This window comes from Diplotaxodon limnothrissa, linkage group LG3 (assembly GCF_057381915.1).
Source record: "Diplotaxodon limnothrissa isolate DT_005_m linkage group LG3, D_limnothrissa_male_GT1.1, whole genome shotgun sequence".
In the NCBI taxonomy this organism is placed as follows: Eukaryota; Metazoa; Chordata; class Actinopteri; order Cichliformes; family Cichlidae; genus Diplotaxodon; species Diplotaxodon limnothrissa.
Window position 1 is genome coordinate 57,756,267 of NC_140598.1, and position 24,254 is coordinate 57,780,520.

The 24,254-nt window shown below is 42.1% G+C and overlaps 1 protein-coding gene across 5 annotated transcripts in view; it reads right to left on the bottom strand.

Moving 5' to 3' along the window:
- Nucleotides 1-22,749: 22,749 nt before the first annotated feature.
- The window catches only part of ppargc1a (peroxisome proliferator-activated receptor gamma, coactivator 1 alpha), a 35,329-nt gene continuing 33,824 nt past the window's right edge, over nt 22,750-24,254 (bottom strand). For 4 of the 5 annotated variants that reach the window (XM_085349642.1, XM_085349639.1, XM_085349638.1 and 1 more), the window contains exon 13: nt 22,750-23,328. In XM_085349642.1, the coding sequence (XP_085205768.1) occupies nt 23,225-23,328 (104 nt within the window). In that variant the 3' untranslated portion in view covers nt 22,750-23,224. The remainder of the gene's footprint in view (nt 23,329-24,254) is intronic. The other variant, XM_085349641.1, reaches the window with a different exon arrangement.

Consider the following 24,254-nt stretch of genomic DNA (forward strand, 5'->3'; position numbering starts at 1 on the left):
ACAGGACATGCGCTGCCTTTCACAGGCATTATTCTAAGCGTGAGGTTTTATATTCTCTGAGACAAGCTCAACCTTGCATTATGATATGTAAAAAACTGTACGTGCACAAGGGAAGAGGAGCCAGATATAGTAGTAGTGGCTGCACGGGCTCCGGGAGTAGCATCCCGTCAACAACAAGGCAACATAAGCATAGAGCCCTAAGGGCACTCAGTACCATCAAAGGTCTATTTATGTATACATATCGGAGCAGAATGGGAATGATCTTGTCCATTGATCCCTCGCTGGTGGAAATATTTTTAGAAAGCCACTGATTATATCGGCCGGTACGTTCTGGGAAGCATTAACAGAAAAATGTAACTGTGTGCGAGTCTCCATGCTTTAGTGCAAATATACAACGAAATGTCTGCATATCAGCAGTATGGTGATAGAGCTCAGTACACAGAGCAGCATCGAGACCCCCAATGAATACTTATTTAATCCTACAAAACACAAGCGTACCTGTATAATTTGGGGGTTAAATCATCGCTAGTTTATGCGACTGGCAGTGCAGTGGTGCTCAGTGTTATCTCGTAACTGCTGTTTGTTTCAGCGATGGAGGCCCACTGGTTCTTTAGGAAATGTCACAACAGCAAGCCAGATCAAACAGCCAGCACATACCGCATCCTTATTTCTTCACATTGCAAAGTCGGCACCAAAAATACACACAAACAGCAGGTTTAAACAATCATTCTGGTACATTCCCTGAACCAGTCACTGCATGCATACAAATGTGAATGCACAAAAAAAAACACCCTTCACTTTTTTCTAAACAACACAAATGGATGCTTTAAGGAATTGATCTCTCTGTGCAGTTAATCCATCGTTGCCTCTTTAATGAAACTATTGCAAATTAGCACTATGCCCAACATTAAATTGTGTAAATAATGGATTCAAAAGTAGATTCTACCAAAGAGGCGATGCTCTGCTTCTAATTGCACAGATTTATCTGATAGCATAGCGTGTGTTGTGTGTAATCTTTCTGGAAAATTGCTGGATGCCGATTTAGCAGATATCCTGGGAGATATGTGTTGCCGCGGCTAACTGTACTGCAGGCGAGTTCTGTACCTAAAATCAAAGTGGTTCACATTCAGCGGCTTTTAACACATCAAAGTGTATACTTTGAAGGAAAAGATAGTTCTTTTTTTATCACAGTGGCAGCTGGAACTCTTATACAGCCACTGGGCCAAGTGTTAAAAACAAAGAATAAATAGAAGCTATTTTGCACATTGCACTGTGCACTGAAGTGCATGCAAAGTTATGCATGTTTAAGCAACAAACAATAATAAAAACAAGCACACAGCATAAACTTACTCTATCATATAAATATTGCAATCTTTTGTCCTGGCTTTAAACTATTTATGATGGTACGCGACAGCTCATGGTTTAATTATACCCCAATGACTAGAAGCCATTTATATGACAAAATACTATTAATATGCTTATTAAGGGCCAAAAGGATCAACTTAAATATTACCCCCTAAAACTAATGTATTCTGTATCTTTGTAGTCTATATGAATTTGATAAGATTAACTCAGGACATTAGAAATTCAGCATTTCTGATTCATGCTCGTTGTTTACACTTTAGTATGTGACAAAGTGCAAGTCATCAGTATAGATGTAAGCACAGAAGATCCACCCACCTGCTATTCAAGCTATCTAGTTTGTGAGAAACTTCAAGAGAGAGTGGACTTATTTCAGACTGTGGATGAACTGAGGGAATGCATAAAATATATAAGGAATGAGGATTTTTTTTCAGTTGTGAATCATGCAAAGCAACTCAAGCAGAGTGGAAGAATAAAAATATGGAGCTGTAAAACGAGCTCGATAGGTCATGTTTTTATAAGGTATCGATGTAGGAGTACAGAAACCCCCCTTTCTTTTTTAACAGCCATCACTGACTGTATTCATACAGTATGTAGCTCAAGGAATAGAGCAGGTCATCTGCTAATTGGAAGGTTGGGATGTCTCATGCGTCTGATGTGTTCATCGAAGTATGAATGTGTATGAAGGTTAGATAGAAGCACTACGGTGTAGAAAAAAGTGCTTGTATGGCTGGATGAGAAGGATATGTGTTGCGTATATAGAAAGTGCTATTTATGACAAAATGTTACCTGTTGTCATATTAAAAGACTTATAGATTAATAGAAATAAAGAGGCAGTAAATTTAGCTAGTTGAAAGTCTGGAGCATCGGCCAGACCCAAGCAATGAGGTTCTTCCTTGGTTGGGTGATGGACTGCACCCTCAGCATGCTCCGCACACATATTGGTGCACGCCTACACAGAGACTCTGCAAAACCACCACACCACACTCAGCTATGACATGATTTAAGCACACATTCATGTTCTTACAAGACATCTTCTTAACAAAATATTTGTGAGTGTGAAAGAGTTCATCACAGTTTACCTGAAGGTCTGTCAGATCCCAATCCATTTGTGGTGATGAACCTTCCATGCATACACAGAGATGGGCATTCATGCCATCTCTGACTACAAGCCCAGCAGTTCCACACAGACAACCATGAATGTGTCCTTCCTCAATGAGCTAAATGACTTCTACGTCTGCCAAAACCCTACCCCCTGATGAATGCCATAACCTTACTCTTATCACCATAGATGTCCATAATGTATTGGACAGTAACAACACTCACAAAGCTGCTGGCCCTGATGACATTCCTGGATGTGTGCTTCAAGCATGTGCTGAGCAGCTTGGAGGGGTCTTCACAGACATCTTGAACCTGTCGCTTGCCCAGACAGTAGTACAAGTGTGCTTCAAGACCACTTCCATCATGCCAGTGCCGAAACACTCATCACCAACATGCCTGAACGTCTATCACCCTGTTGCACTCACACCCATAGTTATGAAGTGCTTTGAGCGACTGGTCCTGGCACACCTCAAAACATGCTTGCCCCCCAAACTGGATCATCACCAATTTGCCTATCGAAGCAATAGTACAGAGGATGCTTTATCCACAGCGCTTCACTGTGTACTCTCACACCTGGACAACAAGAATACTTATGCAAGAATGCTGTTTTTTGACTTCAGCTGAGCATTCAATACAGTTATTCCCTCCAAGCTGATCACCAAACTTGTGGAGCTTGGAATCAACCATCTGTAACTGGATCATGGACTTTCTGACCAACAGACCCCAGCATGTTAGGTCAGGCCATAACTGCTCTACCACCATCACACTCAACACTGGCACTCCACAGAGTTGTGTGCTGAGCCTGCTGCCCTACTCTCTTTTCACCCATGACTGCAGACCTAGGTATGGATCCAACCCCATCATCAAGTTTGCGGATGACACCACGGTGATTGGTCTCATCAGTGACAACAATGAATCTGACTACAGGGAAGAGGTAAAGCACCTAGCTATGTGGTGTGCTGGCAATAACCTCTTCCTGAATACCAGCAAAACCAAAGAGCTCATTGTGGATTTCAGGAGAGAGAAGAGAGACATCCATACCCCCACCTACATAAATGGCACAGCTGTTGAACGGTCTCCAGCTTCAGGTTCTTGGGGACCCACATCTCTGAGAATCTGTCCTGGTCAAGTAATATCTCCAGTCTGGTCAAGAAGGTCCATCAGCGCCTCTTTTTCTTGAGTACACTGAAGAAGAACCACCTGTCTACTGACATACTGGGTAACTTCTACCGCTGTGCGATAGAAAGCATCCTGACAAACTGTGTCACGGTCTGGTATGGGAATTGCTCTGTTTCTGACCTCAAGGCACTGCAGCGGGTGGTGAAAACTGCCCACCGCATCACAGGGATTCCACTTCCTGCCATTGAGGATGTCCACAAGAAGAGATGTCTACGCCAATCACGCATCATTCTCAGGGACTCCTCTCTTCCTGCCAATAAACTCCTTCCCTCCGGAAGACTCTACAGGACCCCACTGACTAAAACCAGCAGGTTTAGGAACAGCTTCTTCCCCACAGCTGTCACCCTACTGAACTCAGTCCCCCGATGAACCTTTCCATGCACATTCACTTGATCTTTCTACACTCTTCCTTCCCCCTTGCCCTCCCAATCACCGTGATTATTACTGTCATTCATTCTCCACACATTCACCATATGCTCACATTGGTTACCCTTATAGTTTTAGGACACTGACATAGCATAGTCTCTGTTATAGTGCGTACACTATTCACTATTATAGTCTGTTCAGAGCCCTACGCTCCACTACTGTAAATGTATTCAAAGCAGTATGTAAATCTGTTTAGCACACACCGGCACATCTCTATATATTAGGGGTGCAACAACACTTGTATCAATATTGAACCGTTTGATACAGTGCTTTCGGTTTGGTACGCATATGTATCGAACAATACAAATTTTTTTTATTTATTTTATCAACTTTTCTTCTGCCGATGCTGTCTGTGTTGAGCGCTCTGTCGAGTGCAGATCCACTGAGCGCAGCGCAAGCTAGCAAGACAGAAGCTAAGCTCGTTGCAGCATGGCAACTGCCTCAACGCTACCCGAAACTGAACCTTGAACCTGAATGTTAGATAGAAGCGCTACAAACCTTGGGTAAAGTGTCCAAAAGTTGATTCTGTTCATCTGGACGTAGCGTTTTGTGGGAGAAATGTTTTGTCACTCATCCAAGTGACTTCTTCATTCTCAACTGACTGCAGGTTTTCCCAATCTTATAAACAGTACACTGCATAATGACTGAAACCAGCCCAGTGAAGGAACAATGGTCTGGGAGGCCTGAAGAAGTCACTTGGATGAGTGACAAAACGTTTCTCCCACAAAACGCTACGTCCAGATGAACAGAATCAACTTTTGGAGATTTACTTACCTGGATGATTGAGCATGCATCAAGACCTTAGGTAAAGTGCTTGTGTGAATGGGTATAATTGGGTGAATGCATGAGTTGTATAAAGCGCTTTGAGTGCTCAGTGAGAGTAGAAAAGCGCTATATAAGAACCAGTCTATTTACCATTTATATTGTTCATAGTACATCTGTATATCTGCCCGTCTGTATAGCAATATAGAACATCTGTATGCTATACAGATCATCTGTATATCTGTGCATATATATACAGCAATACAGCTGTACATTTGTCTGTAGTTCATCTGTATATTTGGTCTCTCTGTACATAATCTGTTCATAACTATTAGACCATGATTCTACCCTTTTCTGTAGATATCAGTATATCTGTGCATTTGCCCGTAGTACATCTGTATATTTGCTCTCTACTTAACTTATCTGTATATAATCTGCTCTTATTGCACTTACTGCTCTTGCCCTTCTGATTAGATGCAAATTGTATTTCGTTACCCTGTGTTTATACATGTGTAATAACAATAAAGTTGAATCTAAACCTAATGCGATCACACTTGCGGATCACACACACACACTTGTTTTCATGTCTTAGTGAGGACATCTAATTGACATAATTCTTTCACTAGCTCCTTACCTTGACCCTAACCATCAAAAATGAATGCCTAACCCTAACCCTCAGCCTAAACCTAATCATAACCTAACTGTAACCCTGATACTTAAACCACAAATGCCTTCAAACTCGTGAGGACAGGCATTTTGTCCCCATAAGTGACTGTTGGTCCTCACAAGTATAGTAGCATTCTAATTTGTGGTCCTCACAAAGATATCTTAACATGGTACACACACACACACACACACACACACACACACAGACACACACACACACACACACACACACACACACACACACAGTTGTGTTTTTATTAAGCGTATAACTTTTAGGAAGGATCATGTCAGAGGAAGTCTGGCGACCTGATTCATGGCCAGATATTCATTGGTATCACTTTAGTAGACAGCTATGGGTTTGACTCCCTCGCCATACAATCCACACATAGACACACATGCACGCACATACACAGACAGACAGACACACACACACACACACTCATGCATATATAGCCAAGTGGTGCACAGTGTACATCTCTGAGCAGACCATCAGTGGTTGTAAAACAGTAGAGTCGTAATGTCCCCCCCCCCCCCCCAGCCTTGGGGGCTTATTAGGAGGCATAAAAGCTGCATGCTACCTTCATTCATATTCTCCATAAACACCCTGCCACATCGCACCTATTTATTTATTTATTTACTTACTGCCTTCCAACTCTGGTCAGTCAGAAAATATAAGCCTCTGCGCCACTGTTTTGTGCTGCATGATTGTTTTGCAAAATAGACCTGTACTGGAAATGTATCTGAATAAGGCTAGGATTTGCCTCTGTGTGTAAGTGCAAATTGCAGTGTCAGATCTCCGCGTGGATGTTATTTGTCAGCCGTAAACTCAGCATGGCGGCAATTTTTATTCCTCTCTTTACACCGATGTCTGTATAATCTGCAAAAATAGGAGCTGTCGTTGATTATAGTCGAGGAGAGAGAAAGGAGCGGGCAAATTGACATTTCCAACTCGGAAATTCGAGTGAATAAAAAAAAGCGCCGCGTGTCTCAAATAGTTTTCAGATATGAGAATAGAATTATTCATTTCCCCTACAGTGTGCAAAAGTTCAGTGCGGCAGAAATGTGCTGCAGCTCAAGTGCAGACAATTACAGGGGCCAGTGTGCTGTTGTTGGAATCTGATTCTGAGCGAGTATTATCTAGGTTTGAAAACAGGGCCAGGCCACTGAGATCACACCTCTTATCGCCTCTGCGTGTACGGTGTGGCAGTATTGAAGACAATCTAAATCACTGCTACTGCCTCTTTCCCAACTGTCGGCTCACTGTAGAACTAGGTCGCTTGCATTACATGACAGGCAAGACGGGAGGCAGAGAAAGTTAGCGTGTGTATGTGGGTGTGTTTATAATGTGAGTGAGATCCTGGGAAAGAAATGGGAAAAGAAAATGAAGTGGAAAAATGTAAGACATGAAAAATAGAGACGTGGGGTAAAAAAGAAGAAGAAGAAAAAGAGGAGGAAGCGCTAGAGAGGATGTTAGTCTATTGTGAAAAGAATGAGCTATACTGAAGCTACATGTCATTTGGTTGCCCCTCCCCATTACTGCCATCCTCCTGCTGTCTCCCCGCTCATCCACACAGCACGGGAACATCTGGCTTTAAAGGAGACCAATAAAAGAGCCACTGGGAGGCGAGGAGTGAGCAAGAGAAAAGGTGTGGGAGAATGTGTGAAGGATAGAAAGATAGATAGCTGGCAGAGAGATAGCGGTACACAGGCAGTGGAAAGACAGTGAGGCTGGAGTGCTCGGGGGCTGTCATAACTGCAGAACCTGCCCCTTCAAATGACATTCTTCACCAAATCATATTTCACACGTGGCTACAAAGGCCACACCACATTTAGAACACTCCATCCCCTCCAGGAATGGCAACGGCATTCTGGGCTCTGATTCTCCTTCCCACCCAAGAAAATGGCCACTTACTAACCATGTGTCTACTTTTACAGCATGTAATAAAATAAATAGTACCAGCGCTGGCATGAAATAGTACTTCCACCTTACTACATGTGCATGTACGTAACAGTGAAAGAAAAGGTTTTAAAGTTAAAACAGTCTCTGGAATTCAAATCTTGTATTTAGTTACATCACGTACTTAGTTACAACAAGTGGAATTTATCAAATGTATAATAGCTGTATGTAAAATGAACAATTCCTTATTAAAGTTTATTTAAAAGGAGACCTATCGTGCTCACTTCCAGCTACATACTTTTTATTCTTGAAGCCTACAAGGCGAGATTTGCATTAGCTACAGTTCAAAATAACCAGCGTTTATCTTATATCGGCCCTTGGTGAAGGCCCCTCACTCCCCCTACTCTCTGGAACAAGCTGTTTTTGCCCACAAGTCCTCCTCTATTTAAGCTACCATTCTTCCAATTGGCTGCTCTTTAAAAACACTTTGAACCCAGTGTTGGACAGAAGACCTCTACAGGCTAGACATCACACTTGTTGAGATCCTTGGAGCCATTGTCAGACCCTACACTGGTGCAGTGGGTCCTGGGTTCCTCTTGGTGCACAACAATGCCTGGACTTGTGTGGTGAGAGGATGCAGGCTGTTCCCAGTGGATGAGGAATTGATACTATTGGCTGACCTCAACCATTGACTCACCTCACTTAAATCAAATGGAACACCTCTGGGACATTATGTTTCAGTCCATCTGGCGCGGCATGGTTGCACCTCAGACTGTCCAGGAGCTCAGTGATGCCCTGGTCCAGATCTGGGAGGAGTTCTCCCAGGACACCATCCATCGCTCACTAGGAGCATGCTCAGACATTATCAGCTAGGCATGTGGGGGTGGGGGTGATATAAACTACTGAGTACCATTTTTAGTTGCTGCAGTGAAATTTCTCCAAAATGGACTAGCCTACCGCATCATTATTTCATTTTGATTTTAAGTGTCTCTTTGATTTCAGCCCTCTGTAGGTTGATCATTTTCATTTCCATTAAATGATGTGGGGTCTTTTCATTCCTATCACATTACCCACTCTATATCAGTACAAATATCCAGCATGATTTTTTTGAGATCTGATGTGTTTAATAAATGTTCTTTAATCTTTTTGTGCAGTGTATATGTCTGTGTCAGAAAATAACAATAATGAAAATACAGATCCACTTTAACAACAATGATTTCTTTAATGTGTCTGGTACTTGCTGTATCATTGGTTTTGGTCTTTTTTCCTTTATGACATGACTGCACTATCCTCATTTTCCTTCTCAGACCAAAATCCCTCGTTAAAAACACGGAGCTGCAGATACTGACTGGGCTCTGGAGCTGACAGAATGACAGGTAGCCCATTCTGACACATACCTGTCAAGCAGGTGGAGTGTTGTGCTTAAGTCGGAGTGTGATCACAGTCATTTGAAATGCTGAGCAGGTTTAAAAGAGGTCCTTAGGCAAACCAGGCACACTGTCAAGAATTTAAACCGTTCAAAAATCACCAATTCAAAACCTTTTCCAAGAAAACCACCACCAGACAAAATGTATCATGATCAGCTTTGAAACAACATCTTTAAAATAGTCAGCATCCATGAAATGCACTAAGTGTGGGCCATGTAGTCAACCCCCCCAGTTGCATCATGTGCCTGGAAATCCTTGAAATCCAACAGGCAGGAAGCAACAGATTCGATTTGCATTGGTACTCAGCGCTTCAACAATCCCCGCTCCCAAAGTAGGTCAACATGAATCGGCGCCACAGAAAATAATAACAAAAGGTGAGCCCTTGCTCTCTCAGGGGTGAATGCTCCATTTTCGTGCGTCTTAGACGCTCCCACTGCGAGATGTGCCACATCAGCATTCTCCAAATCTGTAGGCATTATAGTGGGGCATATTAAGGCACAATATTGCATTCAGCATGCGAAGGCGCTCTGCAGCCATTGTAAAATTTTAACAAGACAATAGCGGATACACACACACACACACTGTAAATATGCAGAGTTTTGTTAGGAGGCACTGAGGCTGAAATTGTAATGATGTTAGTGTGTGACGAGGGCTCCTGCAAAGACTGAGTGCGCCGCTATAGCCTCATCCTTTTTCATCAGTGTGTTTCCCAACCCGAAAAGTGAGTTGGGAAACACACTCTATTCCAGGGGTGCCCAATCCCGGTCCTCGAGAGCTACCGTCCTGCAGCTTTTAGATGCATCCCTACTCCAACACAGCTGAATCAAATGGTTTGGTTACCTCTTCAGCATGCCATCATGTTTGGCAAAGGCCTGATAACAAGCCATTCATTTGATTCAGCTGTGTTGGAGTAGGGATGCATCTAAAAGCTGCAGGATAGTAGCTCTCGAGGACTGGGATTGGGCAGCCCTGCTCTATTCCTTTGGGGGTGTGTAGCTTTGAGCAAAGTGCACTTCATCTACAAGAGTAAGTCAGGGCACTGTATATCACCTCAGCACAGGCACGGCGTCCTCACGCACGCACAAACACCCACGATCGCACTACAGCATGTCCTCGCTTAGTCCCAGATTCACAAAGAAACACAGCGTGCCCTTCCTCTCTGCTCCGAGCCTCACACATCCGCACACGTGCCCTCTGTCAGTATTTGAACTGTACATGCAATGTCCAGAGACCAGGCTTCATGCACAGTTAATGTCTCTGCTGTCCAGATGATTAACGTTAGCCAATTCACATTCCCAAGCGTTGCCCAAATTCCACTCTCCTCCCGCCTCATCTCCTGTGCTGAGCTCACTCCTGGGCTTCAGGTAAAAATAGCGGCGCTAGCCTGTTTCTCTCTGCCATCACACCCTGTGCTTGTGCCTCCGCTGGGATATCAGACCTGGGAAAATTTGATTTTTTAAGGAGAAAGGCTTACAGATGTCATAAAATTCATTGCACTACAGAACTTTGGATTTTAGGAGTGAAGATAAAATTAATAATAGTAGCAGCCCCATTTTTGTAAGTTTTAACACAGAGACGTGCCTTGGGCTACTCTGCAGCATATTGTTCTCTTTGCAAAATGATAGCGAGTTTGCTGAAGAGATAATCAGGATAGCAAATCATGTGAAGAGGAATCAGGTTATATTTGTTAAAGCACCGGTGATGGAAAAATCATAAAAACACAGTGACAGCCACAGTGTGCATTAGGACCATGAGAAAGACAACATCAGACGGTAAGTTTCTAGCAGTGTGGTTGGGGGTAAATACACTGCTACTTAAACAGCACTTTCACTTTAATTAAGTGGTCGAAGCTCTTTTTCCAAGCCCCATTCACCCAATCACGCGCATTTATACAGTGCTTACAGTTCTATTCTTTGCCTGAGGGCTTTATCTGACATTCACGCACACACTTACATGAATCATAGGGGCCAACTCGGGGTTCAGCATCTTGCCCAAGGATATGCCAACATGCAGATCGGAGGAGCTGGCGATCAAGCCGCCGATCTTCCGATTGGTAGACGACCTGTTCTATCTCCTGAGTCACAGCCACCCCTTAAGCCATCCAGTCAGTCCAAGCTGACAAATTAGGTGAGTGCTGTCCAAACTTCCTGTCTTCAGTATAAACTTCCCCCCTTTGTGCTGCTGTTCTTACTCTGCAGCTCGGCAAGAAACATTCACGGAAACACAAAGGAGAGACGTTTGTTCCAAAAATGTTACCTCTGAATGATCCTCTCTTCATATGACAAATTCAGACTGTTAAAGCTGTCAAGGTTCCCGTTTGTTTTATTTCATAGATGTCCCTACTTGTACTTCTTAGTACTTGTCTTTTACTTATTCTTGTCTTTTTGTCTGGAGTATTTCTTCAGTACATCTAGGAATCTTTCAGCAGCCGCATGTGTCAAACTCCACATGGAGTTTGTGTTGTCTGGGTGTGAGAGTGTGTGGGGAAAAACTGAATCAGGCCAGAGTCTTTTCTCACTCTCAGCCTTTCCACCCTACTCTCCTTATACACTTTCACTCTGTTTATGTGAAGAATCCATCGCATTAAATGACGCTGGAATCACTCATTTGCCTGCTTTCCTGGCTGATCAGCTGCTTGTCTGTCCTTTACATCACTTCTACTTTACCATGCTGTAAAATGCTGACACCATTGCTCTAGTCCAATCATATTCGCGCCTGCCTTCTTCGAACCAATCATCCTCCACTTGGCGTGGTTTAAATCTCACTGCTCTTGTATCATTCTCCCTTTCAGACTCTCATTCATGCAATCTACCTCCACCCCATCTGTGCCTCACCCGAGTCACACATAGCTCCATCTTCATCTTCACCACCACCAACACCTGGACTAATCTCCTGATCTAATGCCTATGATCACTGGGATTTTGTTCTGTTGTGATGGTTCATCATCTAATCACCAAAATAGCCTAATTGAATTCTTAATTGTTCAGTTATTCCAATTGATCTGTCCCTAGTGAAGTGCTGCTGAGTGTTGCAAAGGAAGGAGGAGCAGGGGTAAAGGTGGGTTGCAGAGTGGCTTGCAGATGTGTGCCAACTGTGAGCAGAATAAAGCTACTTAAATAGACGAACTCATATGAGGTTTGCCAAATGAAAGGTAGGAGTGTGGAGAAGGGTATCACCTAAGTCATCAGCTGAACTCCCGGGATTGTGGCCAAGCTTAACTTTGAGGTGTGCCTCAAAAGTTAAAAACAGTCCCTGTGATTTTGCCTACTGATGCATGTGGAATAAGCAATGCCGGAACAACAACAAGCCAATCACAGTAGTGACCTGAAAGTCGCACTGAGCCGCAAAAGTTTGGTTTCTGTCACATTCTCACCGGGATCTGCAGTACAAACACGCGGAATGGATAAAGGGAGCTTTAACTTAGCACTGAAACTTCTAATATTTGATATGTTATACGAGTATTCAAAGCGTCCGCTTATTAACATGTTAGCCCTAAGCGCACGAAGCTGTGATGGATATCAAAGATTTTTCTTTTCGGTTTGTTTTGGAGTCTTTCTACCCCACTTGTCACAGATCACTTAATACAACTTAAAGTAAATCTGTCAGAATTTCCTTTTGACAAGTGATGCAAAACAGCTTTGGGAAGCCTCCCAGAATTCTTGGTTGCCATGTCAGTGATAGGAGTGGATGTGAAGTTGTTGCCTGTGGCCAGAATGCACACATTATGAGTGAGTGGAAGCTTTCCAGCATGGCATATTTCTTTATGTAATGCAATAGGATCTGCTGAAGGCATTGACATAATCCCAAAACTGAGCCATCCAGACAGCATGCCAACAACATTGCAGACAAGGTATCTAAAATTGGAGTTTTCTACCACTAAACTAGCAAAGAAAGAAGAACTAATTGTTGTGTAAAAGTTCTTGGTAGAGGAAGACAGTGTTTGCTGAGGGAAGTGGCTTCACAATGTGATAAATACCCTTTTAATTGGAAATAGTTGTAGTTTGGCCCAATGGCTCCAAGCTTTATCTCACTGTACTGGTATAAAGACAATATTAAAAAAATCTGTTTACTAAATAGGGCTAAAGCCAGGCTGTCATGTGAGCCTCATGCTTCGTGTTACCTTTCTTCCTGCTTCAGATTTGCAGAGGGAAAGTATCACAATGCAAGCGCATGCTGGTGTTCATATTTAACACGGCCTAAGTTTCACATAACAAGGTCAGCGTGCATAAGGTCCTGTGAGCCAAAAACTCGTTTGTTTGGTTCGAGGTGTTTTTCTACCCCTGCCTCTGTTTGATGAAGAACAATGGAAATATGAAATAAAAACAAAACAAGAATCGCTCGCTCAGCTCAGCTCTGGGCTAATGTGTGACATAATGCATAGCATGCCTCTGGATATTTGCAAGTTAAACATAAAATTACGAAGGGAAAGCTTTATTTAAAAGCCGATTATTAACTTCTCCTCCTTCCCCAGAATTAGACTGCGTGTCCTATCAGCTGCGCTGTTTGCATGTGGGCATGTTGCCACTCTCCCAATCAACATTGATTGAGTCCAGGTGCAAGTTTGTCCTTCCAAGTGAATCGATAACAAATCGCCCGCCAAATTTGTTCATGCTTGCAAAAAAAAAAACAACTCTTGAATTACAGTATGCTGTGCGGGTTTTTTTTTTTTATTATATGGAAATGGTGTCAAATACACATTGCAGACACGGTGGGCTGACATCACATGCAGTGTGCGGCACACTTCCTGTGTCCTGTGTTGTCCTTCAGCGGTGCGTGTTAGATCCTTCTGTCCTTGTATCATGTGTCAGAATTCAATACACTGTGTCTGGCTGCAGGGGTGTCACCCAGAAAGATTCCTGCATGTTGCATGTTCCTGATGGTTTGCTGCAAAACCCTCAACTGAGTGCACTGAATTCTTCTTAAAAAGTACTTTTCAGAAGAAGCATGTGGCTCAAACTTCTTGAGATTATCAAACATTAAAAGCATTCCTTACACACTTACAAGACAAATTGCTAACCATAATAATTTTGACTATGCATTGCGAGTACTGACACATATATTATATGCATAGACAGCTCCTATAGTTCTAGTCAGTGTAATACAATTGGTTGCCATCTAACGCGATGAAGAGGCTTGTCACATTTAAAAATAAGCATTCATGAACTGTGAAGACTTCCCACAAACTTCCCTTTGTCCTACAACTTATTGCCCTGTCTCTCTTTAACAAGAAGCAGGCGTGCTTGAATGGAAGAATGGCTCTGTCCTTCACACTGTCTGATTTGCTTAGGAAAGGCGCTCACGTCTAATACTAATCGGAACAACAGCAGTGGAAATCTTGGCTCGGTTTCAGAGGCTAGATTGGGCCTGGCCCAATGACCTTCTCTGAGAGAACATGGAAAGTTTGCCGGCTCAATATGTCACAGGCAGCACGAGCTTAGAAAGAGAACAAGAGTGATTAAATGGGTTGGATCCACGGCTGGCTTTAGTATATGTCGGGAGAAGTGCAGCTCTGATTGTACTATGAGATTATCTGAAGCCGCATCAAAGTGAAATTCTCTCATTGCTAACGCGTGCAACTTTGCAAAGGAGAGAACCGAAGGAAGAAAAAAAAGTTATTATATCAATCATTCCAAAAATATTTCAATCCTTGATTCAAAGGGGAAAGTTCAGTTCACTGCGTATGAGTATATGATACGTCAGCAGGACTCAATAAGGCTCTCTGTTTAGTTTGGAGACGCACAATAATTTGCCTTCAAGGCATCCCACTGGATAAGAGCACATCCTATCCACTGAGAATCAGTGCCTCACTGACATAAACAACTGATAATTCAGAAATTGGACGTTTCTTAAAGCATAATTATAGCAACTGAAGTAAGTTTAAAGCAAATTAGCCTCACAGGAAGTTGAAACAAAGTGTTAAAACGGGGTTAATTGAATTGTAAGCCTTGTCACAGAAGATTACCAAGTCCGAGAAACACCACTTTAATTGCGTTATTACCATGTGGATTAAGGCATGGGGTATTTTTGCCCAGTAATTATAGCTTGAATGTCTGTGCATTTTAATGCACTTTAGTCAGGATGATTTGAGCTGAAATTTTTGACAGTCCAAATGCAGAGAAAAAAAACCTGCGAATGTATCTGTAATGCTCTGGGATAACACTGGCATTTCTGTTGTAATTGTGCCCATAAAATAAGGATTAAAAGGATATGTGATGATAACGGGTAATTAATTTGACAAGACGTGACCTTGATTTGGTGCTATTTATGTATCAGAGGGGAGAATCTGTAAAGCCAAAATCAAAGAGACTTTTTATTTTTTATTTTTCAGGTTGTACGGAAAACGGTTCTTGAACATTTCATGCTAATTTAATTTAAAATCCTTATCCATTTCTCAGCAGCTACCGGATACACCACAAAGTTCAGACTGTTAGGGCTGGTCAGTCCACCATGGAAATTTTATATGGACCCATGTGGGCTAGCGGATAAAGGCCCGTGACTTTTTTTCTTTCTTTCTTTCTTTCTTTAAAGTGTAATTTCTTTGTTGATGTATTTGGCACATTTAGAGGAATTTTAGTCGTCCCGCAGACATTTTCTTGCCTGTCTATTTATTCATTGGTCAAATGTATCAACAAATTCTGAGTAAATTGTTATAGACTTTGGTTCATATATTCATGATGAGTCCTACTGAGTGACTTCATTTATGATTTAATGCCAAAGGTGGGCAGATCAATCCAAATATGGATGGTATCGATACAAATGTAGGTATCGGTACTGGATCAATACTATCGATGGGGTCGATACTTTTTTATCCCCTAAGGTCAGGATGTAGGCCACTGAATTGTCTTGCTTTTTTTTTTTTGCTCACCACTTTCTACATTTGGTCTATTGGTTAAACCCCAAAAAACAACATCCGAGCGGCTGTGGGGATCATTGTTCGAGGTCACCATGGGACAGATGTGTCCAGACGCTGGAATTTGATCATGGCTCTCCAATTAAGCAGCAGGCATCCCCACTTTCTCCTACTTCTCACATTCGTGATTTCAACAGCCAAGGAAAGCCAGGACGGTTAAAGAATGTCATTAGCTTAATGGACGGGAGCACAGAATGGCAGGAATGAATGATTGCATTACGGTGCCATTTGCTGCAGACTGTACATTGACGTAAATAGTGCAAACAAACAATAACTGTCCATGTGCCCATTCTACTGTATTGTGATGTCTTGCTTGTGTGATACATGGGTTCAAGCTGGGGTCTGAGAGAGAGGGAGAGATGCTCTTATGGGCCCTTGGGACAGTGTGCGCAGGCTCGGTGGGGGCTAAGTAGCTCGGAACTGGATTTAGACACAACTGCCCCGATCCGCAAGGACCACTCTGCGAAAAATACAAGGAGCAGATAAGCGAGAAGGAGAGGGACAGCGGAAAGAGTATGTACAGGCAGGGAGAGAGCACTCAGCTTTTCTCTCTTTTCGAGCCATCTTGTCAAGAATGCTTGAATGGAGCCATTATGAAACCCAGATCCAACTAGTATGGGACAGTTTAAATAACAAGAATATGAAGTACATGGCTAGCCTTACACTTTCTGAAGCAGTGGTTCCCATAAGGGGTTTAAATCCCATGAGTGGGTTTTCTTTTTCTGGAATTTTCCATATTCTTTTCCACCATTTGCTCTGATGTGCGAGAAGAAAAATGTCCTTAAAAATCTCAGAAATCTGGCATTGCTTTATTTAGAGGATAAAAACATTTCATACTCACGGATCTAGAGAATGCAGTATGTATACGAAAGCTAGAGTCACATCGTAACTCAGGTCTTTGATGCTATTTTTATTGGCAGTGTTTAGCAGACTGTAAATGACCTATTTGTATGAAGGAAACAAACATATTTGATTTGTCACTATTTTGAATGAAGTCATTAAGAAGTGAAGTCATGGAAATTACACTAATTGTTATTGATGCTATTCCATGATTGCCAAATAATTACTGATGATATGCTGCTCACATCGTCACATTTACATGCTGCTCTCTATATCAACTCGTTAATGGCGGCGCTGTGATGCCGGGCCCGATCGGGATCCGCTCTCACCAGCTGCACACTTGGGAGTCTGAGGGCGAGGTGGATGGAGCGTCTGCAGGGTGCCGTCACAGCTTTGACCCGGAGAGCGCCAATCGCGGCCTTGTCACGTTGAGTCAGTCGCGCCTCGTCTCTTTTCTTTCTTTTTTGGTCAGGTAATGTGAAACAAAAGCTGGGCTTTCTGCATCCTAACGCCTCTCTGTCAGCTGGCCATCCCTGCGGCTACCGTGAAGATTCATCTTTCTGGCAGAGAGTTGCAAGCTCCAGGCTTCTTAAAGGCCTGCCATGGCCCGGAGCCACGTAAAGCAGGTAAACACTAGCCGCGTCAAGCAACCAACCAACAGGAGCAAGTTGGTAAATGATCAAAAAGGCCGAATTACCAAGTGACCTCCTTGCGGGCCTGATTCCTGTATGAATTCTCACACATCATTACAGGCGTTAAAACACTGGGATCTTTTAGGTTTCCCTTTTTTTTTGTTTTTCTAATTAATACGCCACGTCTTGGGCACACTCGAGGTAATTAACATTGTTTTTTGCCAGCAACACACAGCAGATGGTGATTGAAAATAGAGGGATGAGTCGCTCAATCAACCACCATTTGTCTGTAGCCATTAATTATCTAGCGAAGAATACATTCAGTCCCCAAAGTTGATAGTTTGGGGAGGGGGGGAAGAAGAATATTGTCCTTCTGTTCCTCATTACTCTTTAACAGCAAAAACTGCTGAAACTAGAATGCCGGATAGGGAGATTGCGACTTTAATAGCACTGTCATTATCTTCTCCCATAAGGTGCCATATGATGGAAGGCTTGTAGGAGAAAAGAGGGAAAAAAATGGCGCTAACAAAAGAAGCGTTTCAATAATTGAAAGCCAGGCAACATCTTGCGGTTCATTCTGTTTAGATTCATCAAAGGCCACTTTCAGAAATGATAGGAACCAAATGCACAGTTTTATTCGAGACGATGGGTCCGCAAACCGCCGCGGGAAATGTTTATTTTCTCAACAATCAAATCGGTGCCAGCAGGGTCACATGACTCCTGCAACAGAACACCACCGGGCCATGTGACTTAACCGATCATCCCCGAGCTTGTACATGCAGTCTGATTGGAATAACAGCCTCTCGCCCGCAGCTATTGTGGTTATGATATCATAATGTTCCAAAACCCTGCTTCTTCTTCTTCTTCTTCCAGTTCTGGCAAAAATCTTCTTGATCTTGTTTCGCTTAGGCACCGACTGCCGCCTGGCAACAGATTAATGCTACAAGCTTAAGAAATCTCCTAAAAATGAAAGGGCACAGGGAGAAGGAGGGACCGAGAATGAGAGCGAGAGGGGCACTGACAGAGTTTGGGGGACTGAGCAAAGAGAAACCTTGAAGGGACACTAGAGGCAAGAGCCCAGCGACACAGCATTGCACCCTGGCATCACTTCTTTGATGTTATTTTGTCATTGCCAACAGCTCCCTAATCCCATGTCTTTGGCACACTTTAATCTTGTTGTTATTCTCTCTGCCAGCCTTTTAGTCAGAGATAATCAGTTTCAGCTAACTTTAATTATTGTGATAGAATCTGTGATGATTCAATGTCACTTGTTGTCTATTCATAGAGAAGGGAAATTGGTAGTCTTGTGCTAGGCCGAGACTCCCCCCCCCCCCCCCCCCCTTTTTTTTTTTTTTTTTAAAGGGGCTCTTTATAGTAAATTAGCAGTAGTACCGCTCATGTTCCACCCCACAGGCTTTAATTAACTAGTCTCAGGTAGTCTGATCTTATTATCAAAGACTGCTTTTTCCCACACGCAGCCTTGCTTACAAGATATTAAGACGTTCACCAAAGAGCTGCCAAAATTGCGCAGTTTATTTCTTTTTGTTTTCAGTTGCTTTGCCACCAGAACCATTTAAACATTCCCATCACATTGCTGGAAACAAAGGGTGTATACAGCAAGTGCCATTTTCAGGATTTTCAACAGCAACAGCCGCAGCTAGATGCCAAATAAAATACAAGCTGCACAACTCAGCGGCAGCATCTCAGTGTTTGTCCCACAGAGAGCCCAGCCCCATCAAACCCCATTATCTCCAAGGCTACCACTTACCTCCAACTGGAGTAGAGATAGCTGCTTATCTACTGGTTAATAATAATAAAAAAGACATATAACAGATAAAAAAAGAAGAAGAAGAAGAAGCCATCCTATCATGACAGGGAGCAGAGATTTCCAGGGACAGTTTCATTCTGTGGAAAGGGCAAGCAGAAGGAGACCTCCCGCTGTAACGCGGCAGCCAAGCCGAAATGAAAGCCAGCCACTCTCTTCTCCGGGGCTCAACAGCGGCCTTAATAAAAAACACAATCAGACCCCCAACCTTACAGTTTAATGCACATTCTTCCCATATTTCCCTTTGTGCCAGCAGAAAAGAAAAGGAGACGGTGGAAGCTCCTGGTGCGATTCCATCTCCCAGGCTAGAGGGTGTGCGTTAGTGTGTGTGAGTGTGTGTGTTAAAGAAAAAGACAGGATTGTTATAGTCATAATGAAGCCTCATTGAATATCAAGCACACCATCAACTCACTATAGCTCTCCATCGTGTTAATGAAATTGTTCCCCCTAACTTTTTAATTAACTTGCACGCTCGTGGTGTGGAGTCAAGTTGTGGACACAGACAAAAAGAAGACTGCCGCCTCCTCTCCCAGGTGATGTGAATTTCAAAGAGGGGAAGCTGCTCTGCATTAAGCCGACTTTCTTTATTAGGAGACAGATGTGCTGAGGACGGACTTGTGTCATTTCTCCCGCGTCAGTCAGCTCAGTGATACAGAAGCACGGCCGGGAGGAAAGGGGGTGGGGGGGAGGATGATAAATATGTTGCGAATTCACATTTGCGGCGTGAATTGTTTTCATAACTTTTAAATCTCCCGTTAAAAAGAAAGAGAAAAAAAATCAAGGATGTCTCCTTGATAGTAATCAGAGGGAGAGGAAATCATAATCATTCCTCAGCGCTGAGTGAAAACGGTACAACGGCGCTTGATGAAGGGACATTCATCACAAGGAAAGGAAGATAATAGGCAAGGCGCCGAAAGGAGAGAAAGTTCTTTTGGTTGGGTTTTGTTTTTTTCAAACACATTTCCCTTTATTGGCATGGTGAGGCTGATGAGAATTGCACATAAAAAATAAAATTCACAAGAAAGTCGTACAATAGGTAGAACCACAAAGGCATTGGTAAGGACTTGGCAGAAGGCAACGTGGATAGGACACAAACAGGTAACAACCCACAGCGACCCCTTGGCCCTCCCCTCCCTCCCCCCACAAACACACACACACACACTCACACACACCGACATACACACACACGCATACATTTTCCAATAAACATATTGTCCTTCCAAAAAAAAAACAAGAAAAAAGAAAACATGATTACCCAACAAACGTTTAAGCAGTGGCAATGTCGTCCATATTATTAAAAAGTCCGCCACAGTTGAAATTTGAACCATAAGGTGTTATAATATATTGCTACTCTAGGCAATTTACAAAGCATTTTTTTTCTTTATTATTACAATGATTAAAGCCACATCTATCAAATGGGACACGACACCATTACCCAAACGCTATACAGACAGCAAAAAAGTAAAACAATGTCTTAAAAAACACAGGTAAAGGGATTTTTTTTCTTTCTTTCTTTTATTTTTTTGGAGGGAAATCCATCCCTAAACCAATTTTTGCCTCTTTGCATCACAAAAATTAGCTGTTTCTTGTCTCCACAATCAAACTCGATGAAAGGAAGCTTGTGATCAGCAAAGCTTTTATACAAAAGTTTTTTTTTTTCCTTCCTGTGATGGAAGCCGGTTCTCTCATTACTTGGCTCGCGCTCGAAACGGGATATTAATTGAACCACAAGGTTACCTTTTATGTCATGTCGACGGCGCTGTGATATCTGGACTGTGTGTGTGTGTAAGTGGGGAGGAGGGGTGCAGCATGCGATACATTGTTGAGTAGATTTTTTTTCTTCTTCTTCTACTAGGCTTTATAGAGCGTCATTTAAAATCTGCCAAGTTAAGAGCTGAGAGGCAGTTATCCAAAGTGGTGTATACACCGCACCGGCGTGTCGTCCTGTAATAGCCATGCACTAACACAACAAACACGTTCAACTCGACACATTTTAAACACACGGGGTTGGGGTTAAGAGCCGGTCACATGTGCACTGATGTCACAAAGCAACGCGTGCATTACGACATACACAGACTCAGTTACGTATTAAAGGGAAGAGCGGGTGGGCGACGACATATTCAAGTGTTTTACCGCGCAAGGTCACGCCACGGTGACGAGATGCCGAGATGCTGGGGGGAATGGAGTCATCCTAACTACCAGCGACTGGGTAATGGGTCAAGTCCAAAAATCACACAACAATAGGAGCTAAAATACAACTCTGAAAAATAATTTATTGCTTTTTATATAGTTTTTTTTCCTTTCATTTATATTATTATCATTAATCATCCTGTCATTATTGTGAATAATATTAGTAGTATATGTATATATATATATACACATATACATATATATATGTGTATATATATATATGTATATGTATATATATATACATACATATGCATATATATATATATATATATATATATATATATTGTACATCAAATACAAGATCTTTTAAAAAATTCAGGAAAAGGAAATTGTAAACTTTTGTTTGGCATTCACATAATCAAGCGTGAGTGGAGCGATGACGGCGTGTGTGTGTGTGTGTGTGTGCGCGTGTGTGTGTTCACAACGGCACAACAAAATTCCTGCAAAATCATTTTATTGCTTCATGTTCTGTGTTTGTACGGGAGGAAAAGAAACAAACGGAAGAAAAAGAAATAAACCCAAAAAGATTTATGCGCTGCAGATGTGACTGTTAGGGGAGAGGCTGACCGCTGGACTGATTAGCTGAATGTTTTGATTGTTTCGGAAAGGCATAGAAGGTAATATTATCCCCACCAAACCATTTATTGTACACCCTGTCTAGTGATTGCGAGTTAAATAACACAAATCAAAGGACATAACATAAATAGCAAATAAATTTCATGAGGTACACCACGTTCAGTGAGGAGTCCATAAATATTTTTTTTTCTGATTCAAATATTAAAATAAATAGATAAATATGTGTTTACACTGATTGAAAAGATGTGAATACAGCTTTCTCTCTCTTTGAAGGTAATCAAACAAGGACCATATATATATATATATATATATATATATATATATATATATATATATATAATGAAACAATTGGGTTAAAAAATGGGCTAACGTTCTTTGCAATCATGAAAAAGACGTTAAAAATGCATTTTACAGTGGCTGTATATGCAAAAAACACCGATTGAGAAACTTTAAAAACAGACATAAACTACACATGGTTGACTGTTTTTTTTTCTCCCACAAAAAAATAACTTAAAAAAAAAAAAGACACATGTTCACGTGCTCCCCCAAAACTGAGCATTCGGACACATCTTTTTTTTCTTCTTCTTCTTCTGTTTTTTTCTACAATCATGTCATGTCTTCTACACATCATGTAGGTGTACAATAATGTTTTTACAGTATTGTAATCACTACAGATCGACATTCTGAATTAAGAAATGTTCTCCGCATTTTTAAAAAAGGCTGCGTTTTACAGTGCATAGCTGTAACAAATAAAGAACTTTGATATTTACATAAAATAAAAATATTCCTTTTTTTTTATAGTATTTGTAAATACACAGCTACAATTCTCCGTTAAATGTAGACAATGATGTTACCTTGAGAATTTCACCAAACTCTTTGTTTGCGATGTAACACCGGATCCAAACACCAGATTGCAAAAGGGAAAAAAAAAGAGGAAAGAATAAACAAACAAAGAAGAAAAAAAAAAAAAAAAAGGTCAACAACAACAACAAGAAAAAAACAAATCTGGCCAAACAAGCTGCGTGTTTTCACTTCCTCACCCCAAAAGAATTGTGGGTATTGTAGTGCTTGGAGCAACAACAACAACAACAACAAAAAAACAAAAAAAGAAAGAAAAACAAAAAAGAAAGAAAGAAAAAATAAAGTTCTTTTTCTTCTTTCAGCAGTAGAGTGCACCAAACCCGTGCAGATTCTGAGGGTTCACTGGCTTCCCAGAACGCAATGTCTCTTCCCAGCTCTTCAGCAGCTATGTTCATGTAAACTTTATTTTTGATATATTCATTTATATTGATATAGGTCTATAGACTTATTCTTATATACTCTTTGACAGAGTGTAAAACTTCTGGTAGTCTCGTCATCAAAGGAGCGAGAAACCACCGTGAGGTATCAGAAGTCCCTCTTTGTGACAGACAGCAGGTGCCACTGAACAGGTTACCTTCTCAGGCTGTGCTGGGCCTCCCTCAGCAAACTGTCAAAATCCATGGAGTCGTACTTGCTTTTTGTGGAGGCTGGATCGAAGTCGTCTGAATGGGAGTCTGGAAATGGAGCAACAAGGTTGTGCGTTTAGCGTGAGGCGGAGCTGCATTTCTTAGAAGTCGCACATAAAACAACAGGGTTCACCTTTGTGTTCTCAGAAGTGTTTGCGGTGAGGGCTCTGGGAATATTCTGCACTTACAGTCACGTGCGGCTCTAAAGTTAAACCGATAGTTTCTATGCTTCCTGCGTTTTAGCAACAGACCAATAGGAATCACGGCGCAAGGACAGAATGCTCTGCTTTTCTATATTTTTTACACAAAGACAGCAGATGTGTCCGTCCATCTCTCATAGCTCCTGTTTTTCTCGATCAACCTGATAATACATAAAGAGCATCTTATCTGTGCCAACAGACAGCTTCACAAATGGGGCCCCCCCAAAGGACTCGGCAGCACACACCTAGTGCTTTGAGAAATGGGAATGACCGTGGCAGCTGGGAGACGCGGGTTTGATCTAATGCAATGGCCAAGGGCTGGATTGTGTCACGCTGCACACCTTGAGGGATGAAAAATACCCCGCTGCTCTACTTAAAACTAATGGACAGTGTCTCTGAAAAGAAAAAAAAAAGACGAGAAGATGGGAAGAGGTTTGGATACCTCGCTATTAAAAGATTCTCCCTTCCTCTCAATCTCTTATCTCGTGCTATCAATATGGGGGCTGACCAAAATAGCCCATTCCTGACAAAGAGGTTGTCGAATGAAGGCCTTTCCATTCCAGCAGGCTGATTAGTCAATCTCAGTATAATGTCTAACCTCAAGGCTTCAGGATTAGCAACTGTTTCTCTGTGTGCCATGCACTCTTTTAAAAGGCTAACGGCTTCAAGAGCGTGCTTTGAAGAAGTAGAGTAACCGCCTCATTTAATGGGAAAATTGCTCTTTTTCTCTTAAAATGACCCGCTGACCCTCTCGTAGCGTCGCATTTTACATTT